General features: G+C 40.4%; 7 protein-coding genes and 1 non-coding gene across 10 annotated transcripts; 5 read left to right on the forward strand and 3 right to left on the reverse strand.

Moving 5' to 3' along the window:
• Positions 1 to 16: 16 nt before the first annotated feature.
• LOC103870489 lies at positions 17 to 2,301 on the reverse strand. The gene has a single exon (XM_033292020.1). It carries the CDS (start codon positions 681 to 683, stop codon positions 192 to 194), a length of 492 nt encoding a protein of 163 aa, XP_033147911.1. The 5' UTR covers positions 684 to 2,301; the 3' UTR covers positions 17 to 191.
• A 162-nt stretch (positions 2,302 to 2,463) lies between these two features.
• On the forward strand, positions 2,464 to 6,568 carry LOC103870492 (transcription initiation factor TFIID subunit 12). The gene is made up of 8 exons (XM_009148627.3): positions 2,464 to 4,310; positions 4,396 to 4,554; positions 5,012 to 5,482; positions 5,664 to 5,738; positions 5,819 to 5,897; positions 5,996 to 6,060; positions 6,184 to 6,219; positions 6,336 to 6,568. Exons 1-8 carry the CDS (start codon positions 3,732 to 3,734, stop codon positions 6,453 to 6,455), a joined length of 1,584 nt encoding a protein of 527 aa, XP_009146875.1. The 5' UTR covers positions 2,464 to 3,731; the 3' UTR covers positions 6,456 to 6,568.
• Positions 6,569 to 6,574: 6 nt separating this feature from the next.
• LOC103870491 (peptidyl-prolyl cis-trans isomerase FKBP16-4, chloroplastic) lies at positions 6,575 to 8,509 on the reverse strand. 2 transcript variants are annotated; one of them, XM_033291997.1, is made up of 10 exons: positions 8,294 to 8,509; positions 8,044 to 8,190; positions 7,868 to 7,923; positions 7,739 to 7,794; positions 7,535 to 7,592; positions 7,358 to 7,450; positions 7,189 to 7,278; positions 7,028 to 7,105; positions 6,893 to 6,933; positions 6,575 to 6,806 (listed from the first exon to the last, which is right to left on the reverse strand). In XM_033291997.1, the coding sequence occupies exons 1-10, from the start codon at positions 8,358 to 8,360 to the stop codon at positions 6,779 to 6,781; spliced, it is 714 nt and encodes a 237-aa protein (XP_033147888.1). In that variant the 5' UTR covers positions 8,361 to 8,509; the 3' UTR covers positions 6,575 to 6,778. The 2 variants fall into 2 exon arrangements, with proteins under 2 accessions (XP_033147888.1, XP_009146873.1); XM_009148625.3 differs by having other exon boundaries at positions 7,358 to 7,432; positions 8,294 to 8,508.
• Positions 8,510 to 8,603: 94 nt separating this feature from the next.
• LOC103870493 (threonine dehydratase biosynthetic, chloroplastic) lies at positions 8,604 to 11,787 on the forward strand. The gene is made up of 9 exons (XM_018659241.2): positions 8,604 to 9,107; positions 9,196 to 9,375; positions 9,792 to 10,061; positions 10,169 to 10,375; positions 10,445 to 10,693; positions 10,774 to 10,844; positions 10,933 to 11,050; positions 11,127 to 11,261; positions 11,359 to 11,787. Exons 1-9 carry the CDS (start codon positions 8,661 to 8,663, stop codon positions 11,497 to 11,499), a joined length of 1,818 nt encoding a protein of 605 aa, XP_018514757.2. The 5' UTR covers positions 8,604 to 8,660; the 3' UTR covers positions 11,500 to 11,787.
• Positions 11,788 to 12,060: 273 nt separating this feature from the next.
• Positions 12,061 to 13,901, forward strand: LOC103870494. The gene has a single exon (XM_009148628.3). It carries the CDS (start codon positions 12,485 to 12,487, stop codon positions 13,742 to 13,744), a length of 1,260 nt encoding a protein of 419 aa, XP_009146876.1. The 5' UTR covers positions 12,061 to 12,484; the 3' UTR covers positions 13,745 to 13,901.
• A 90-nt stretch (positions 13,902 to 13,991) lies between these two features.
• TRNAR-UCU lies at positions 13,992 to 14,064 on the reverse strand. The gene has a single exon. It is a non-coding gene; the product is annotated as a tRNA-Arg (tRNA).
• A 588-nt stretch (positions 14,065 to 14,652) lies between these two features.
• Positions 14,653 to 17,522, forward strand: LOC103870495. Its single transcript, XM_009148629.3, has 7 exons — positions 14,653 to 15,715; positions 15,791 to 15,935; positions 16,020 to 16,073; positions 16,158 to 16,249; positions 16,544 to 16,779; positions 16,871 to 17,041; positions 17,141 to 17,522. The coding sequence occupies exons 1-7, from the start codon at positions 14,880 to 14,882 to the stop codon at positions 17,239 to 17,241; spliced, it is 1,635 nt and encodes a 544-aa protein (XP_009146877.1). The 5' UTR covers positions 14,653 to 14,879; the 3' UTR covers positions 17,242 to 17,522.
• Positions 17,523 to 17,806: 284 nt separating this feature from the next.
• LOC103870496 lies at positions 17,807 to 18,578 on the forward strand. Of its 2 annotated transcripts, none has more exons than XR_004458319.1 (2): positions 17,807 to 18,395; positions 18,446 to 18,578. XR_004458319.1 is itself a non-coding variant. In XM_033292021.1 (2 exons), the coding sequence occupies exon 1, from the start codon at positions 17,886 to 17,888 to the stop codon at positions 18,342 to 18,344; it is 459 nt and encodes a 152-aa protein (XP_033147912.1). In that variant the 5' UTR covers positions 17,807 to 17,885; the 3' UTR covers positions 18,345 to 18,388; positions 18,438 to 18,578. The 2 variants fall into 2 exon arrangements, 1 of the variants encoding a protein (XP_033147912.1); XM_033292021.1 differs by having other exon boundaries at positions 17,807 to 18,388; positions 18,438 to 18,578.
• Positions 18,579 to 20,011: the final 1,433 nt, after the last annotated feature.

The following is a 20,011-nucleotide window of genomic DNA, read 5'->3' on the forward strand; positions in this document are numbered from 1 at the left end:
TTTAGTTACCTTTTGGAAAATTCAACATAACATTTATTCACATTTTCTGGGGTTTTATTACAAACTTTGAAACTTTCTTTTATGTAACACCGTTGGAACCCGGGACTTACATACTTTCTTTCCTCTCTGTTATCTATGTATATATCTATGTATGTGTCACGTATATGTGTAAGATATGGACATGCTATAAGCTAATCAGATTCTGGAATGCTATCTAACAAAGGTCTCCACCCTCTAAGACACTCTTCAGTAGCAGCAGCATCATCATGACACAGATGTTGCTTATCAAGACTCCTATAGACGACTTCATGAACTGAACCTCCTTGAAGCAGCTTCTCTAGCTCTTTCTTACTCACGACCATCTTCACTCTCACGACACTAGGACTCTTCTCCTTAGTATCTCCTTCTTTTTCAACCTCTGGATCTGCAAACCTGACTTTCTTCGTTTTCTTGTGCTTTACTGTGGTCGTCTGCTTCGGCATGAGATAGTAGAGACGACCACAGAGAAGCTTGGCTTGTGGATGAAGATGACAATGGTTTGACAGAGAATCAAAGAGAGAGTAGTGACCAGAGAATTGGGTGAGGATGTCATGAACCTTCATGGGTCCTCTGTATTCAACTACTTCTCCATCATTTCTCATTATCTTTATCACTTTCTTCTCCATTACTATACAATTCCCCATCTTTTTTAAAAAACTTGTTTGGATTTTTGTTCCTTACTTTAGTTTGTGATAATCTTCTGTGTCAATAATGTCTTTGGAGATTTTTTTGTATGTCCAGTTTTGGAGATGTGTCTTTGTATATTTATAGAGTTTGAGGTTACGTAAATGCCCTTATATTTCGGGAATATTACGAGGAATGCCATTATCTTAGGTGGGGCCCTGATTGATATTTTTCTCATTTAAAAAAAAATTATACACTTTTATGTCGTGGTGCGCTGGTCGGGAGGTGCTATCCTAATTTTAATTCTTAAAAAAAAAATGTGTTTAATTTTTTAAATCATTATTGTTTGTGTTTTTGGAAACACACTAATCGTACAAATAACTTGCAGTAGTATATTGTGATCTCTTGAAGATTTGAGCCTGTGTCATGTATATTAAGTAAGATCTGTTAATGATTCATTTCATGTCGGTTTATAAACAATAAGGATGGAGGGCATATAATATGTATACACTATTCGCAGCTGGTTTATTTTGTCACCATTAAAATGATTTTTGAATATTCAAGTTGTTCTGATTTTATCTGGCTTTAATTTTTTGCGTCAACGTGTAGAGTTAAATAGAAAAAAATTGTACTTAAATATGTTGATTTAAACAATCATCCATAGTTGAAAAAACTGTATCCCTATAACTTTGTTTTGATCGATTTAGCTAATAAAAGTAAAGAGTATTAGTCAAAAATGGCATTAACTTTGTATTGGAGTTGGTACAATGGTATATTATTGTAAAGTATTTTCTGTGAGATTTCATTACACCGGCAATATTTCTACTTTAGAAAACATCTAACCGCACTTGTTTCAACTGTTACAACCATTTACAATCTAATAGTTACAAAAATAATAGGATGCTAGAAGAGGCTTGCCTATACTTTGAAGTGGAGCCACTAGGAGGACCGGACCACAAAAGAAGTCGAAATGACTTGATGAGTGGATGTCACTTTCAAAATATGAACCACAACTTGGATCCTGTAATCATTCTTACATTGCACAATACCTCATCTCACTATACATTTTTTCACTCATTTCATGATATCATTATTGTTAAAATGGTTAGTAAGAAAGCATTATCTTATAGAATATTCAGCCAGGAGATTTTCATAACAGTATCCTCATTTGTTTGCCATTTACTTACATCTTATGATTTTGTTAGTTTTTGAATTGTTCCTCAAAGCTGACGATTAAACTTAATGAAGCAGAAAACCGCATGCAACTTCAAATTTATGCTTACGAACATGTTGATTCCCATACCATTTAATTAGAATCTACAATAAGTGAAACCCAACGCACAAAATTCACAAGTAAAACACAACCAAAATTTTGTTTGATAACGTGGGTAGCCATGGGCCTTCAAAAAGAAAACTAAACGGAACACAAATTAGTCTCATATACTGTAATTTGGAATATATTTAGATTTTATTTTCTCGACCAAATTTGATTTCTTGTGATGTCTCAATGAATTTTTCAGGTATATGTAAAATAATTTCGACGTCATTTATTAGTTTGGCATAGAGAAAATGGACCGTTAAGGCAGTTATTTGACCTAATATATAACAACAAAACCGAAAACTCGTTACCACTTGATATTTTGCCACTTTCCCAATAGGACAGGACACCCAAACTTTCTGTATCCATCACGATCTCACATACACACATTAATATAGGGGATAAACCTATTTCTTCCATCTTGATTATGTAAGCTTATGCAAAGTTGATATTTTTGGGGTTAGTGTGGCCCATTTCACCAACTAAGCTTAAAGTGCTTACAACGATAAGTGGATTCGAATAGGTTCCACCAGTGAAGCATGTTTCAAATTTTGTATTTTTTTCTCCCAAAATATGAATACAGATAATCAAACATAAGATATTTGTACAAAGTGAGCCATATTGCATTTAGAAATAAAATTAATCTGATGTAAATCCCTGACCACTTAAAATTCTTTCACCCAATTCGGTTGACCTGAGTGGGTTTAGATTTTTTTAGTTGCCTCTTTTGTTTTGGTCGGTAGAATTTGTTTTTTCACTCAGAAAATAGTTCCTTTTCACTGAATGTTGGTTTTGGTGTTATCTTTGACCGTTGATGTGGGAACACTCAGCGATAATGAGTGTAGGAAACTAAGAAGATAGAGAGGTAAAGATAAAAGCTTATACAATGGGTGGGTAAAGTAGAAATCTCTTGATTATGTTTTTGATGAATGGTGGGTGTTGATGCTCTAAGCAAAAGATAAAATAAATAATTGTTAAACTAACCATTAATTTCGCCTTTGCTTATAATGCAGGGCACTGATGCATCCCCTCTTAGTGGTGGCGGCAGAATTTTTGTGAACCTGAAAGAGATGGAAATCTGAATAACTTTGCTGTAAGATATGATTACTATCCAATACATATCCATATGTTCATATGAATTTCACCAAGTTTGATTTGCTAACATTATAGCTTATATAACATAACCATGCTATATATAACTTCTCGTTTATTAAAAATAATATAGGTATTGTTATAACTGTAAATTAAGTGCATGCATGTCATGTGTGATGAAGATCTATTATTATGCTTTTTGGGTATATTTTTGATCACAAAGAACTTTTTTTTATTTTGATCGCAAGGAACTTTAATTTATGTATAGTGTTTGGTTTTGTGCTTGTCATGTAAAACTGAGGTTTTATCTTTGCTTTCCCCCATACATCTAGTCAGTCATACGAAAGAAAATTGAAGATTACATTTGACAAAAAAAAATGAGACTGCACATAAAAGTGGGCTAGAAATTAAAATATACAAAGTGAGCCAAAAATTAAAAATATACAAATTGGGCTAGAAATAATAAACAAATTAGGCTATGGGCTATAGACTGAAAGCCCAAGACGGCATGTGATAATGACTCCCGATGCGGTTACCTTAATTGCGGTTTAATGCTATAATCCCATACCGGACTTTCCGGTTCGATAGATCTTTTTTTTTCCCGGTTCGATAGATCTATAAAACTCGATATCCCTTCCCTCCACATTCACTAACCGACATGGAACAACCCCGGCAAACCTCGACGGCGTCTCAGCCACCGGAAACACCCTCTCAACCGTCGGAGCCAGCTCCAAAACCGGCGGTTTTATCCCAGATTCAGCAACCTCCTTCCACCAATCCGAATCCCTCCTCCGCGTCCTCTATCACCTCCTCCCCAGCCCCGCCATCGCCGTCGCTCAATCCAAACCCTAATCCACCTCAATACACACGTCCGGTGACATCTCCGGCGACGCAACACCTCCCCCAGTCTCTGAGTCGGCCTCCTCCGCCGTCGTACTCGAGACCGTGGCAACCACATTCCTCATACGGTCACTTCTCCTCCTCCGCGTCGTCGTCTCCGTTGCTATCTTCCTCTTCAGCTCCAGCCTCTTCGTCTTCTTCGTCCCTGCCTGTTGCTGGACAGCAACGAGGCGGTATGGCGATCGGCGTTCCAGCTTCTCCGATCCCGAGCCCTTCTCCGACTCCTTCTCAGCCTCCGGCGTCTGCTTTTCCGGGGTCTTTTGGACAGCAGTACGGCGGATTGGGTCGTGGAAGTGTCGGAATGTCGGAAGCGAGCTCCAATTCAAGTGTCCCGCAGGTGAGATTTTACTCTCACATGTGCCATGTTTGTTAGGGATTTAAAAGATACAAACTTTTTGATGTGTGTGTGTGTGTGTGTTCAGGGTAGGATGATGCAAGGAACTCAGGGGATGGGAATGATGGGGACTATTGGCTCAGGTTCTCAAATGCGGCCAAGTGGGATGACTCAGCACCAGCAGAGGCCGGCTCAGTCTTCTCTAAGGCCAGCTTCCTCGCCGAGTAGTCCGTCTCCTGTTCCCCAAGTAGGTGTTTTTGAATGCTCTTGAGATTTGTATAAGATTGTGCATGTGTGCGTTGAATATTTGGAAATTTAGATTGTGATGGGCTCATTGTGAAGAAGAAAATTTGGATTGTGAGTTGAGAATGATTATCACCTTATTAGCTCGATATGAAACACTAAGATATGAAGATTCTTAGCGACTCAATAGGAAAATAATCGTTTTTTACATGTTTCCTTGATTGATTGATTAGTCATGTGATCTCTGATGGCTGAATAGAGTTTTGGATGACCATCATTGGTGTTATAGATACATCAGAGATTCATTGATGTCGCACTGTTGACTCACTTCACTTTGTGAAAGTTCCAGACTTTTATTGATAATCGCCTTGTTGATACATTGAATTGGTTCCTTGAGTTATTCTGGGTAAATATATTGTTGTTTGCAAACTCTTAACTTCTTATATATTTTTTAACGGCAGAACTTTCAAGGGCATAGCCTTATGAGACCTTCAGCTATTGGTTCTCCTGGTGTCCAATCCACTGGTGCAGCAAATCAACCGTGGTTATCATCTTCTGCCCAAGGGAAGCCTCCTTTGGCACCCCCTTCTTATAGACCGCAAGTAACTAATCCCTCCATGCCACAAAGATCCCATGTTCCTCAGCATCATCCTTCCACTTCACCAGCGGCTTCACAGCCTCAGCAACAACAGCATCAGCTTCAGCCTCAAGAGCAACATCAACAATTGAGATCTCCGCATCAGCCTTTACCTTACTCACATCAACCGCCCCGGGTCCAAGGGTCGGTGAATCAGAAAGCTGCTTCTCTAGCAATGCCGAACCAGCCCCCTGTGACCCAACCAGGAAACCAAGCTAAAACAGTTTCAGCAGAGAATGAGGAGTCTGATGATCGTATTCTGGGGAAAAGAAGCATCCATGAGATACTTCAGCAGGTATCCCACTGACCTCTCTTTATATTCTCAACTTTGGGAATACAGTTTGCATATTGACCGTAGAATACATTAGTATTCTCACTCCCACGGCTTGATTATCACAACAATGATTGATTCTTGTCCACTTGGAATATATATATATATTTTTCTCTGAGTTTAGTAATGCCTTGCCTATCCACAGATTGATCCGTCAGAGAAATTGGATCCAGAGGTTGAAGGCATCCTTGCTGATATTGCTGAAGACTTTGTGGAGTCAGTAAGTAGCTCCCAACACTTTTTATGTGAACATTGTGATTATTTCTCTAACTCCAGCTCGTTGTGTTTCCTCTTATACAGATCACAACTTTTGGCTGTTCTTTAGCCAAGCATAGAAAGTCAGATACTCTAGAGGCTAAGGACATCTTGCTCCATGTTGGTTAGTTATGATTGATATTATGTGCCTGTTTCTTTAGATTTATGTTTCCAGCTACGATGCTTGATTTCGTTTTGATATCTCCCTTTCCCTAAATGTAGAAAGAAACTGGAATATCAGGCCTCCTGGTTTTAGCAGCGACGAGATCAAGACGTTTCGAAAGCCAGTAAGAATCATTTACATATCTGTTGTTTAATCAATTTGTCCAGTTTTTAACAGGGAATTGTTACTTACTCAAGGTAGCTTCCTAACAACTCCTTTGGTTCTTTTCTTTGATAATGATTTGCAGGTGACCACAGATATTCACAAAGATAGACTTGCCGCTGTAAGTTCTTAAGTTAATGCACAAATGATGTTATAGCAACCAGTATTATTGCAACTGAGTAGGATAACAAAGAAGTTATATATTGAATTTTTTATATATGTTGTTGTGCTTTGAAGGTAAAGAAGTCTATGACGGTAACGGAAGCAGCAAACGCCAGGTTCGGAACGGCTAATGCAAGAGGCGGTCAGGCAAAGACGCCTGCTAATCCATTGGCCTCTACAACTTTCAATCACTGATGTATTAGAATAACCCTTCAATCTTGTTGTATTGTAGGAAATTTTCAATTCAAGGTTAGAAACTTTTGTAACTTTATCTTAATTCCCTAATTCTGAAGGTTCCAGCATAGATCTTTTACTTTTGAACCACAAGTAAAGTATCTTATCACCTTATGGGATCGAATTTGATTTTGATGTTATGCAAAGCACAAACATGTATTAAAAGAGGAAAAGGGATGAGAAATGGCTTATGAATCCGGACTAGCCGATATCATTAACAGATTCTTCTATAACAATTGAAGCTTGCATAGCTATGGATTCAGCTTTTTCTTCTCATTAATAGCTTAGCCTTCAACGATCTTCACTGGCGTCCTGCAGAGCAAATACGATAAGATTATTTTCAATTCATGTTTTGTCAACACGAGTTTAGAGGGGTTTAGACAAGTGGTCTCAAGTACCCGAAAGGACTCTGCTTGATTGATAAGAGCTCAATGTCAAGCTGCAAGAGAAAAGGTACAAGAACATGAACACCACTTTAAGAAGCAAGCAGCACTCGAACTGGTTCAGTTTTGTAACAACATAGCTTTGATTACCTCTATTGTTGCGTTTGGAGGAATCTCTTGGACTCCTTTCTTCCCATAAGCAAGCTCCGGAGGAACAATCACCAATCTCTGCATATCATATACAAATATAAAGACGTTTAAGTTTGAGGCCATCTGACTTCTATGAAGCCTTTTTGGTTTCAAGAACTAACCTGACCACCTACACGCATCCCTTCAGTGCCAAGGTCAAGTCCTTTCAGAACATTCCCGTTCTCTGATTGTCCAACGTCAAACCCGTAAGGCTGCAAAAACTCATACGTTTATCAATTAAAGGATCCTCATATATTCAACTACACAGTAACAGATACTTGTAATACCGACCGTTCCACCTCCAACGCCGAGTCCTTGTCGACTTGTCATGAACGTTATCCCTTTCCATTTTGCAACATAGTGAACCTGCATGCAACACAATCCCTTTTAGGTTTGACCATCAAAACTTGTTATATCCCTAAGATTCTTTTACATGTGGAAACAAAGAAACGTATTCACAAACCGTACTGCGACCCGAGATCCTTTCACAGCCTCTGCTCCATTCCCAACTTTTATATCATAGTACCTGCAACAAAAGAATCAGAACCCAAAACCAGACTAACGTGTTTGTTCTGAAACATTGCGAATGTTCTCATAAACGCAATATTCAACTTTGTATGAATGCATCGTGATCTTGGTGTGTATACTAGTAAAGAAGAAAATTGCACGTACTTGAGACCATTGGGGAGAGTGGTGAATTCGCTGTCCGGTATCTTAGATGCACGTAGCTGCAGATAATTGTATGTAAGAGAGTGATTTTAATCAAGAACAAGCTTAACGTATATATATATCTATGCTTACAGCTCTTCTGCTGGTGCTTACGGCCTCGGATGAATCAGGTAACAGAATCCCACCCGCTGTTTTTAATTCAGACAACAACATATTTGAGGATTTTTTATACACTGATGACTGAAACTAGCTTAAGTGTGGAAATGAAAAACAAAAAAATGAATAGTATTAAAGGAAAAGAATCTAACCGGCGGAGAGGAGACATCCAAGTAAAACCCTTCTTCCTTCGAAGCTCTGGCTCATCATCACCGGAGAAACCACGGTCTCTGATCTGATGACCCTTTCGCCGCCTGGAGACGGTAACGAGCACCGGTAAGGTTTGGATTGCCTTCTTCCTGCAAGTTTGATTTTAAAAAAAAAAACAATTGATTCTGTGTCTTGATCATTGGTTCAAAGCGTACAAATGCTAATAAAAAATGGTGTAAAGAGAGAGTGTACTTGATGGTAAAGGAAGGGAGGAAGAGAGAGAGTGATGGAGAGGGTGAAGAAGTTTCATTGTTAACATCCTTTGTTTGTTTAACAGATTGTGTTGTGCTGATTCAAAGAAGCTTTATTCTTCTGAGTTTGTGTTCTGTGGGAGAGAGAGAAGAAGAGGGAAAGGGATAAAAACGGAATTCTCCTCCACAAGTTTCGGATTTTCAGATTCTCTAACTAACCGGTACACACACAAATTTAAAATTCTAAAACCGGTACGGTTTGGATCTGGTTATCGATTAAACCGAGTGAGTGTGCGTTATACAAATTACAATCACCGATAGTTTTTGTTTGCCGCCGCCACCACAATCTCTCTCTCTGATCAGCCGTCATGGATTCCGTCAGGCTTCCAACGGCTCCTTCCTCCCTCCGCACCCAAACGCTAGGTCACCTCTTACCCCATCGCCTCCGCCACATTCCGCTACCTCCTTGCACATCGAAACCGCTGATCGCGATGATCACTCGATCTCGCAACCACGTCTCTCCGATCGCCGTCCTCTCCGGAAACGAAACGTCCATATCTCCGCCGGATTCTCCTCCGCCGCGTCTCAAGGTCAATCCGAGCTCTCTGCAGTACCCCGCCGGCTACCTCGGCGCGGTTCCGGACCGCGCGAGCGATCCGGAGAACGGGAGCATCACCGAGGCGATGGAGTATCTGACGAGCATACTCTCGACGAAGGTCTACGACGTCGCGATCGAGACTCCGCTCCACTTGGCCAAGAAGCTATCGGAGAGGCTTGGCGTTTCGATGTTTCTCAAGAGAGAAGACTTGCAACCTGTAAGCATCACTATTAACATTGAGAGAGGTTATATACATTTGGTTGATTCTACATCTAAGTGTGTGTGTGTGGTTTGTGATGGTTCAGGTGTTCTCGTTTAAGATTCGTGGAGCTTACAATATGATGGCGAAGCTTCCATCGGAGCAGTTAGCGAAAGGTGTCATCTGCTCCTCAGCTGGAAACCATGCTCAAGGAGTTGCTATGTCTGCTGCTAAACTCGGCTGCACCGCCGTGATTGTTATGCCTCGTACCACCCCTGAGATCAAGGTTATTTGCATTAGCCTTGATGATGATGTTTTTGAATGAATCCTTGTTTTTATCTCACGTTAGTACAATGTTTGGGAAATAGCTAGTTGGTAGCTCTGAAGAAGACTAGCTACTAGGTGGATTATTCAGACCTAAAATGAACTATTAATTTATTTTATATTTATATAAAATATTTTAGTTTTCGAGTTTAATTATGAAATTATTTTGGTGAATTATCAAAATCAGAGATACAATATTTGTAGATTTGTATTAATAATTATTATTTAATTTAGCAGATTTATATTAATTTATATCGTTTTAGAACAGCTTAAACCAATTTGAATCGTATAAATAGGATTTTAAGAAAACCGCCTTCCTATTTTTATAACAATAAGTTAGTATATGATTTGTCTCTGGTTTATTTTGAAAAACTACAGTGGCAATCTGTGGAGGATTTGGGTGCAACGGTTGTTCTTGTTGGTGATACGTATGATGAAGCACAAGCATTTGCTAAGCAACGAGCTGAAGAAGAAGGTTTGACGTTTATACCTCCTTTTGATCATCCGGATGTTATTGCCGGACAAGGGACTGTCGGGATGGAGATCACAAGGCAAGCTAAAGGTCCATTGCATGCTATATTTGTCCCCATCGGGGGTGGTGGTTTGATAGCTGGTATTGCTGCCTACGTGAAGAGAGTTTCTCCCGAGGTACATGTGCACTCTTTGCTTTGGCATTGTCACATCGCTCTCTGTTCATTTATAATCTAGATATGCAGCTTCTGTCACCTTATTGGGGCTATTTGTGGGTCGTGCAGGTGAAGATCATTGGTGTAGAACCAGCTGATGCAAATTCAATGGCGTTATCTCTGCATCACGGCGAGAGAGTGATATTAAACCAGATTGGTGGTTTTGCAGATGGTGTAGCAGTTAAAGAAGTTGGCGAAGAGACTTTTCGTATATGCAGAAAGCTGATGGATGGTGTTGTTCTCGTCACTCGTGATGCTATGTGTGCATCAATAAAGGTGACGTGTACATTTCATCTGCAGAGCGCACTGAGGCAGATAAATAGATAATCTTTTGTTTCTCTACAGGATATGTTTGAGGAGAAACGGAACATATTAGAACCAGCAGGTGCTCTTGCGATCGCTGGAGCTGAAGCGTACTGTAAATATTATGGCCTAAAGGACGTGAACGTTGTAGCCATAACCAGTGGTGCAAACATGAACTTTGACAAGCTCAGGATTGTGACGGAACTCGCCAATGTCGGTAGGCAACAGGAGGCTGTTCTTGCTACTATCTTGCCGGAAAAGCCTGGGAGCTTTAAGCAATTTTGTGAATTGGTGCGTGTTTGGTATTACAGCATGTTAGAAGTTAAGCCCGTTGCTGAGCGCATCTAATGCGGTACATTTGATCGATGCAGGTTGGACCAATGAACATAACCGAGTTCAAGTATAGATGTGGCTCGAGAAAGGAAGCTGTTGTACTATACAGGTAAGTCTGTTCCTTAAAGTTTAACCTCTCGGGAGTTGTTGTTATTCGTAATCTAATCCACACAGTTTTGTTTTGTGTTGCTGCTTAGTGTTGGAGTGCACACACCCGGAGAGCTCAAAGCACTAGAGAAGAGAATGGAATCTTCTCAACTCAAAACTACGAACCTTACAACCAGTGACTTAGTAAAAGATCACCTGCGTTACTTGGTGCGTCCTTAAGTCGATTTTATTTCCCATTGATTGATTCAAGTTTGATGTGTGACTCACACGTTGTATATTTCAGATGGGTGGAAGATCAAGTGTTGAAAACGAGGTTCTATGCCGATTCATATTCCCGGAGAGACCAGGTGCTCTAATGAAGTTCTTGGACTCTTTCAGTCCACGGTGGAACATTAGCCTTTTCCATTACCGTGCAGAGGTTTGTTTCTGAATCCACCATTTTTCACCATAAGAAAAGCTTTGTTGTAACATTGAGACTCGTTTTTACTATACAATGTTTCCTTCTTTCAAAACAGGGTGCGGCGGGGGCCAACGTGCTGGTCGGGATCCAAGTCCCGGAGAATGAAATAGAGGAATTTCGGAACCGAGCTCAAGTTCTTGGATACCAGTACGTCTTGGTAAGTGAGGACATCAATTTCAAGCTTTTGATGCAGTGATTCTGGAGCTAGCTGTGATGGGGAAACCAAAACCGAGCAAGTAGAAGAACCCATGAGAAGAGTCAGAGTCTTGGTTATTGAGCTCTGGTCTTCTGTAAAACGCATCTGTGCTGCTCTCGGGTCTATTGGATGATACGGGCCTGTGTTATACTGGCCTAATGTGTAACCTTTATTTCAGCAAATAACCTATAGGGCTAACCTCCAATAAAACTTTTATGAAATTAGTTTTCTTGTTAAGACGAGTGTACTTCTTAGTTATTTGTTGGTTAAATAGAGGCCGTTAAAATATTGAGCTATAATCTTTTACCAAAGTACTAAAGATTTTTTTTTGTCAACACTAAAGATTTTCTTATACAAGTGGATGTTATTTTCTTTATAATGGAGATTGATTTGTATGATATAAAATGTAATTAGGAAAAAAGTTGTACAATTAGAGCTAGAAAAAGAGAAGTATATATATGTCATGTCATTTAGATTTTAAAATTATGTTGGAATTCAAACAACAAATCTTATAAAATTAGGTATGGTTTTAGATTCTGGATTTTTGGATTCCATTGTATTCCCAAAACCAGCCCCTTGGTTTCGGCTTGATTTGCACATGAAAATATCTCGCTAACACTTCCCAAAAAGGAAACAAAAAATAAACAAATAAAAACCACAAAACCATGGGTAGTTTTCAGACAGTCCCTTTGACGGCTCAAAACCAGCTGCTCTGTTAACTCTGTTTTGTATATTTACCCGTCATCTCTTTCTCATCCCTTTTGACTCTAATCCAGAAACCGCTTCACAAATACTCTTCATCACCCAACGCTAAGCAAATTGCAAAAGTCGAACCCGACGAAGATACTATAATTATAAAACTACTCCCTTTCTACGGAAGCGTCGATTGATCTATTGGGTTTTTTGTTTCGTTTTTGGTCTTTTTGTAAATGTAAAATCTCGCTCTAATTAATTCACTTGTTGCCGATTTTAGGATTCGAACTAGATGGAATCTAATGTAATGTTTACTGGGTTTAGTCCCACAATGCTAAGCCTCGAGACTCCCCAGAATCCTCCAAACCCCGTGCAGTTTCAGCATCCTCATCCTCATCCTTACACAGCCGCAAGCGATCAGCAAACTCATCAACAACCGATGAAACCGTTATACCCTTACGCAGCCAAGGCCAAACAGCTCTCACCAATAAGCGTCGGCGGAGGAGGAGGAGGAGGAGAAGAAGACGACCGCGGGTCAGGCTCCGGATCCGGGTGCCACCCGGAAGACAGCGCGGGAACCACCGACGGAAAACGAAAAATCTCTCCGTGGCACCGCATGAAATGGACGGACACGATGGTCCGGCTCCTGATCATGGCGGTATTCTACATCGGCGACGAGGCCGGTGGTGCGTTGGGAGGGGATCAAACCGACGCGAAGAAGAAGATCATCACTGGGGGGATGATGCTGCAGAAGAAAGGGAAGTGGAAGTCCGTGTCGAGAGCCATGGTGGAGAAAGGCTTCTCCGTGTCTCCGCAGCAGTGCGAGGACAAGTTCAACGACTTGAATAAAAGGTATAAAAGAGTCAACGATATTCTCGGGAGAGGGACCGCGTGCCACGTGGTGGAGAATCAGGGGTTGTTAGAGGGGATGGATCATCTCACGCCTAAGTTGAGAGAGGAGGTTAAGAAGCTGCTTAACTCTAAGCATTTGTTTTTTAAGGAGATGTGCGCTTATCATAATAGCTGCGGGCATTTAGACCAACCGGGGTTAATGAATCTGGTTCCGGTTCAGTCTAAACCGGATTTTCAAATGGCGAGGATAGTGGAGAGAGAGGAGGAGGAGGAGTCTGATATGGCGGAGGATTCGGAGACGGAGATTGAGGATACTGATGAGGAGGAGGAGGAGGAGACGAGTAAGAAGCGGAGGGTGTCCGCGGCTGTGAAGAGGATGAGAGAGGAGACGGCGCGTGTTTTGGATGATCCCGGGAAGAGCGCGTGGGAGAAGAAGGAGTGGATGAGGAGGAAGGCGTTGGAGATTGAGGAGAGGAAGGTCGGGTACGAGTGGGAGGCGGTGGAGATGGAGAAGCAGAGGGTGAAGTGGGTAAGGTATAGGAGCAAGAAGGAGAGGGAGATGGAGAAGGCGAAGCTGGAGAATCAGCGGAGGAGTCTTGAGACGGAGAGGATGGTTCTGGTTCTGAGGCGGAGGGAGATTGAGCTTACGGAGTTGCAGTTGGCGGGTAAACGGGTTGACCCGAGTTCGGCAACCGGGTGAGATGATTAGTGTTAGGATTTTTTTGTGTGTGTTGGGGTTTGATTTATATAAAAGTTTATTAGTTTCATATCTGGATGGTGCTTAGGATTCTCACATTTTCGACATAATCAACTCATTATATATGTTTTAAGTAAGCCAAAACGTATTTAAATGACTATTAGTTAGTGAAGTGAATGGAAAATTTTCTCTCATCCGCATCAAGGTAAGGAAGGATTAAGGATTCCAAAAAGAAAGATAAAAATCAAAGCACACCCGGTGGGACTCGAACCCACAATCGTTTGATTAGAAGTCAAACGCCTTATCCATTAGGCCACGGGTGCTCTTGTTAAATTGTCCACCCTAAGCTATTTAACATATAAAATAGAGAATTTTGGTTATATTGTAAGAACTAAGAACCATAGATTCTTTCATTCATGGTCATGGACACAGAGAAAAAAAATCTGTTAATATCTTTTTATATTTCATTTGTTATATGATGTAGTTAGTTTAAAACAAGATTTAATAAAATAAAGTGAGAACAACAAAAAAACATTATGATAAATACTGTGAAAATTTTGTTTATAATTTGTGGTTATGGTTCAGATTTATTTCGATGGTATAGTAATTTAAAATAAGTGTCTGATTGGTCCATTTAAAAGGTCAATTAATATTTGAGAAAAAAAATATCTTTAAATTTCTGGCCTCTGTTGTTAAACTTTTTAGAAAAATTTATATGTGTTTGTGTATTTTGATTATTCCCTTAGTGAATTCAAAGTTTAAAAGCAATATGAAGGGTACGAACATTATAATACTGTGCATTTTCTAGCAAAGAGAATAAAAGTTTGAGAAAAATATGTTTGGATGGAAGTTTATAATAATCAAACGAATTTTTCTAAATAGCGAAAAAATTATTCTAATTGAAGTCCAAAGAGAAATCTACAGAAATGTTACCAACATGAGTTTTTTAGCATCAACTAAAACCGGTTAAAATTAACTAAAGGCTTTTTCCACCCTAACGGAACCGTTGACGGCCCATCTTTTTTTTTCTAGTTCAAGTGCTCTCCTTCCGTTTCCGTTTATTGTCCTATCACACCGCTAAATAACGCCGTCTCTGGTGCTTGCCGCTGCGTAGCGCCGTGAACGTAACCCTAACGGCATGGCTTCCTGTGACGACGACTTCTCTCTTCTAGGAGGAGAGGACCAATCAAACCCTAACCAACATCACCACCACCACCACCAGGTCCTCCACCACGCGCCGTACGCTCCTCGACGATTCGCCCCGAAGCTCTCGAACCAGATCCACGCGCCACATCATCACCAGAGCAACGGCGACGAGGACGACGAGCACCACGACGTCGTCGCGTCCTCCGCTTTCCACGGCGTGAATCCTTTCTCGACCGACGAGAATTCGAATCCCTATGATAACAACAACAACAACGCGGCTGTGGAAGGAGGAGACGAGGATCTGGACGCGAACAGATCCAGGATCGGGGGAGGAGCTCGTCTGGAGAAGAGGCAGAGTCAGGAGGAGCTCAGCGACGGCGGAACGACGAACGGCGGGGATACGACTCCGTACGGTAGCTTCAAACGGCCGAGGACGTCGTCTTCCTCCGCCGGGGAGTACAGGAAGGATAGAGAGGAGTGGAGCGACGCGGCGATCACGTGTTTGTTGGATGCGTACTCTGACAAGTTCACTCAGCTCAACAGAGGGAATCTCCGGGGGAGGGATTGGGAAGACGTTGCTGCGACGGTGAGCGAGAGGTGTGAGAAGCTGATCAAGAGTGTGGAGCAGTGTAAGAACAAGATTGATAATCTCAAGAAGAGGTATAAGCTAGAGAGGCATAGGATGAGTAGTGGTGGAACGTCGGCTAGCCATTGGCCTTGGTTCAAGAAGATGGAAGAGATTGTTGGTAACTCTATGACCACGAAAGGTGCCTCTGATGAAGATAGAAGTGGTAGCTCGCTGGGGAATGCTGCTAAGCCAGCGAGGAGGTAATGCAGAGACGATCACATTGGTGGACTGGTGTAGTGTGTTCTTTGTTCATGGTTTTGTGATTCTTGTTGTAGGTATCCCTTGGTGACGTATAACCCTGGAGTTCAGATTAATAACGTCAAGTCCAAGGCTACATCAAACCCTAGATGGCGAAGAGTGGTTTTGAAAATCAGTGGTGCAGCTCTCGCCTGCACGGGTCCTAATAACATTGATCCGAAGGTTTAGAATTGAGTTCATAATCTTTTTGTTGTTGTACTTGCACTGTCTAGGTTAGGCGTTAAGTTCTCGTCTTTGTTTTGGTAGATCGTTGGTCTGATTGCTAGAGAGGTTGCAATGGCTTGTCGTCTTGGTGTAGAGGTAAACACTCGGTTCCAGATTGTTATTGTTTCTCCATTACCCTTTTGTTCAGTTTAATGATATTTTTTAGTTCTTTTCTTGCAGGTAGCAATAGTTGTTGGGAGTCGGAACTTATTTTGCGGTGGTACATGGATTACTGCTACTGGTTTGGATAGAACCACTGCATATCATATCAGGTTTTGCTTTTTCTAACTACATTAGTCAATTATATCAATGTTTTGTTCTTCCCCTAAAACAATATACGTAGACACTGTAAGAGCATTTTATCTGCTTTCATGATGTATCCATATAGGTTCATCATGTTGTAAATTCTCAAACATTTGTTTGTATTTTCATCAATGCAAATGCCTTCACTTATCATTATTGCCAAACATATTATAAATGGATTTTTCAGACAACAAGTCTGTTCTATTTTGTTGTCTTTCCTGAAGATGTGTTGTTCCGCTCACTAACTCTCTGTTGTGTAACAGTATGATGGCGTCTGTGATGAATTCTGTTTTACTTCAATCATCCCTGGAGAAAATGGGAGTTCAGGCACGGTTACAAACTGGAATTGCGGTTCAAGGGGTCGGGGAGCCGTACAATCGTCAACGAGCCACTCGACATCTTGATAAAGGCAGAGTGGTAATATTTGGTGGCATTGGTGCAACGCTTGGCAATCCACTTTTATCATCCGATGCAGCTGCAGCTCTTCGAGCTATAGATAGTATACTTTCTTTTACCCCCATTGTAGAGTTCCTTTGTTCAGTAACCGTAAACTAATGGTCCTGCTTAAAATTTCTTGCATACATTATCAGTTAATGCAGAGGCAATGGTGAAAGGAACAAACGTGGAAGGTGTTTATGACTGCCATTCACAAGATAGTAACGCCACATTCGAGCACATAACATTTCACGAGTTGGCTTCTAGAGGTCTTACGACAATGGACACTATGGCCCTTAACTTCTGTGAAGAGAATAGCATTCCAGGTCGAGATTTCTTCCTCTCTTTTATCAATCCACATGTAATGATAAATAAAAAAAATGAATATAATGTAACTGATCCTTCTCCTATGGTTGTAAAAACAGTTGTGGTGTTTAACTTTCTGGAAGCTGGGAACATCACAAAGGCATTGTGCGGAGAACAAGTGGGCACTTTGATCGACAGGACCGGGAGGGGTGTGAGTTAGTGTGATGAGCCTTCATTCACAAACGCCTTTGCACTGTGACTTTATCTACTCCTTTTTTTTCTTCTTAAAGTAATTATATTCCATAGACGAAGATGACAAAAAAGAGAGAGGAGAATGCTTTCAGTCTCTTCACGGAGATGCTCTCCATTCAACAGACCTTTTTTTTTTTCCTTTTTTACATCTGTTTTCATTGTTTGTGACATCTGAGTTTAAGTTAACATGCCGTTGTATATTCTTACTTGTTAGTATCATCTTTATATAAGTTACGAAGAGGTTCTTCATTTCTGTTCGAGTTAAAGAAAACAAGAAGTTGCAAGAAATTTGAGTAATCTAAAAGTTATGGTAAATTATAATCTCTGCATATCAATATTAGAGTATTTACTTTACTATTTTTTTTAAAAAAATACTTGTTTTGCCGCTTGGAACTGATAATTATGTTCGGAAGATAAAAGCAAATTATAGATTTTTTTTTAAAAAAAAAGCGATGTTTCGGTAATGTACGAGAAAGACAACGAAGGTGCTAGAATCTCCATCCGTTCTTATCCTCGCTCACTATATAAACACTCTCTCCTCTCAGAAGCGAGCTAAGTGTCGTGATTAGTCTGATTCATATTCCAAACGCAGTTTTAAGAGCCAGCAAAAGGATGCAGACGGTATCGGTGGACGAGACCAAAAACACGGTGGTGCTACGCGCTGAGCACCGGGACGAGGAAGGTCGGAAAGCTGTTGATAAGTTCGAGTTGAAGACACGAAACCCGGAGACGATCAAGCAAGTTGAGAAGAAGCTGATGGAGAAAGGCGTGCAACGGATGGAGAGGCACCCAGCCGACGGGATCCCGCTCAAGAAACAGCCCAAGTCCGGCCACGGTGGGAAGTACACGTGGGAGGGGCCTGACCGGGTGGAGGATTACGAGATGCAGCCGGATCCGCCGGCCATGGACGAAGGTGATCCGAACTACGACGAGGAGCAGGCGAAGAAGAATACCGGTGGTGGGGATGACGTGGCGGTGGAGCTTGTGAAAGGAGAGGTTGAGGTGGCCAAAGAAGCGCCGACAGGTGTTGCCAGGGTCGAGGTTGATCCTCGCTTGATCAGCTCTCCTTGAGCAAGCAAGAAAATGTTGGGGTCAATGTGAGAAGGAAGATGTACTTTCGGGGTTTTTTTTTTTTTTTTTTTTTTTTTTTTTTTGTAACAGTACTTTCGGGGTTTGATTTCTAATTTCGAGCTGTTATGTTTTAATGTATTAGCGACGTGGAACCCTATTTGTGTAAAGAAATAATATTCTCACATGGTTACTTCTTCTCAGAGTTTTTCATTATCCATTTTAACAATCACTTTATATTATTCAGTAGTTGTCGGATCACTTGCGATGCATCAGTACGACGTCCTTTAACAGCGTGATGACAGGGAACATGTGACTATGCGAGTCAACATTTCTGGTTACGCGAGGTTAAGTTTTTTCGGTCAAAATATTCCAAACGCGACAAATGTCACTTGTAATAGATCTTTCGTGAGTTGTTATAGTTAACCAGACTCTTCCAAAAGCATAACGTGCTATAGAAAAATAAAAAAGAAATCTGCGATGAAATTTTTTTGTCTTGCTTATACTCTCTCTGAATAGACATATTATTTACACATGGGGCCGATACAAACTTGATTGTGGGCATATTGCAACATATAAGCCCACACCAAATAAGAGTATTAAATTTTCAGCTCGACACTAGCAAAGTAGCGACACAATTAGTTGGCCCATTCCTGGTTTGTTGAAGATTGGCCGAATCAATTTGAGTAGCCTCCATATGAGGTTCCAACAAAAGCGTTTGAAAACAAACAAAAACTTGGAGACAATTGCTAGAGAAGAAAGGTGGTTCATGGCCGCACATCGTCTGGCGATGGCACAACTGAAAGGTCAAGGGTGTTAGCATTTCGGCAAAGGTAAATGTATTTTATCTGCTGGGTTACGGGGACATCTGTTAGAAATTTAGATTGTATCAGTATATCTTTGTGTGATTCTTACGAGGACATATTGATATAATGCGGGATGCAGGTGGACGATTAAAACAGAAATTAGTTATGGCTAAGATGAGGTTGAATTTTATGTGCAGCAAAACATCACTACTTTTGATTTTATATGCTTTTCGCTGAAGAGATTGGAGTTCAACAACAAGTGAATTAGTGTTTGGGTTTTGACATTTCTATGTATTATTGACATATCTTCAGAAATTTAACGATATATTTTTTATCTATGCAAATATTTTTGAGCTGCATAACAATTACGCCTATTTAGTCATTTACATACTTCAGCTACATTTTATGGATTTGTAGAGGTGTGAACTATTCAAAATCTATGCCAATACATTTGTCATGAATGAGTAATAGTTAGTTGTGCATGGTTTTAATGTTTTTAATTGCCAAATACTTGGATTTACAGAAAATTCAATAAAAGTATATGGCATATTGTAAATAGAAAGATATATCTTTATTTTATATTGATATTTTAATTTTTGAAACACAAAGTAAATAGTTGTTTTTGTTAAATGTAGTGGTCAAAGAAATCTCCGAGCGATAAGTATATCTTAGTGGTACTATTCTTTGTGATGTAATATATCAAAGCATTGAGGAACATGAATGGAACTGGAATTTTGTGACACATGAATATTCTTTATTTCTACTTTGATGATGTTTTCTGTCTCCCATTGTAGTATTCAACATCATCATTGATCATTAATGTCTCACTGATGCACCCTCCCCACATATACATATATATATATA

The sequence above is a fragment of the Brassica rapa genome, chromosome A05 (assembly GCF_000309985.2).
Source record: "Brassica rapa cultivar Chiifu-401-42 chromosome A05, CAAS_Brap_v3.01, whole genome shotgun sequence".
Classification (NCBI taxonomy): domain Eukaryota; kingdom Viridiplantae; phylum Streptophyta; class Magnoliopsida; order Brassicales; family Brassicaceae; genus Brassica; species Brassica rapa.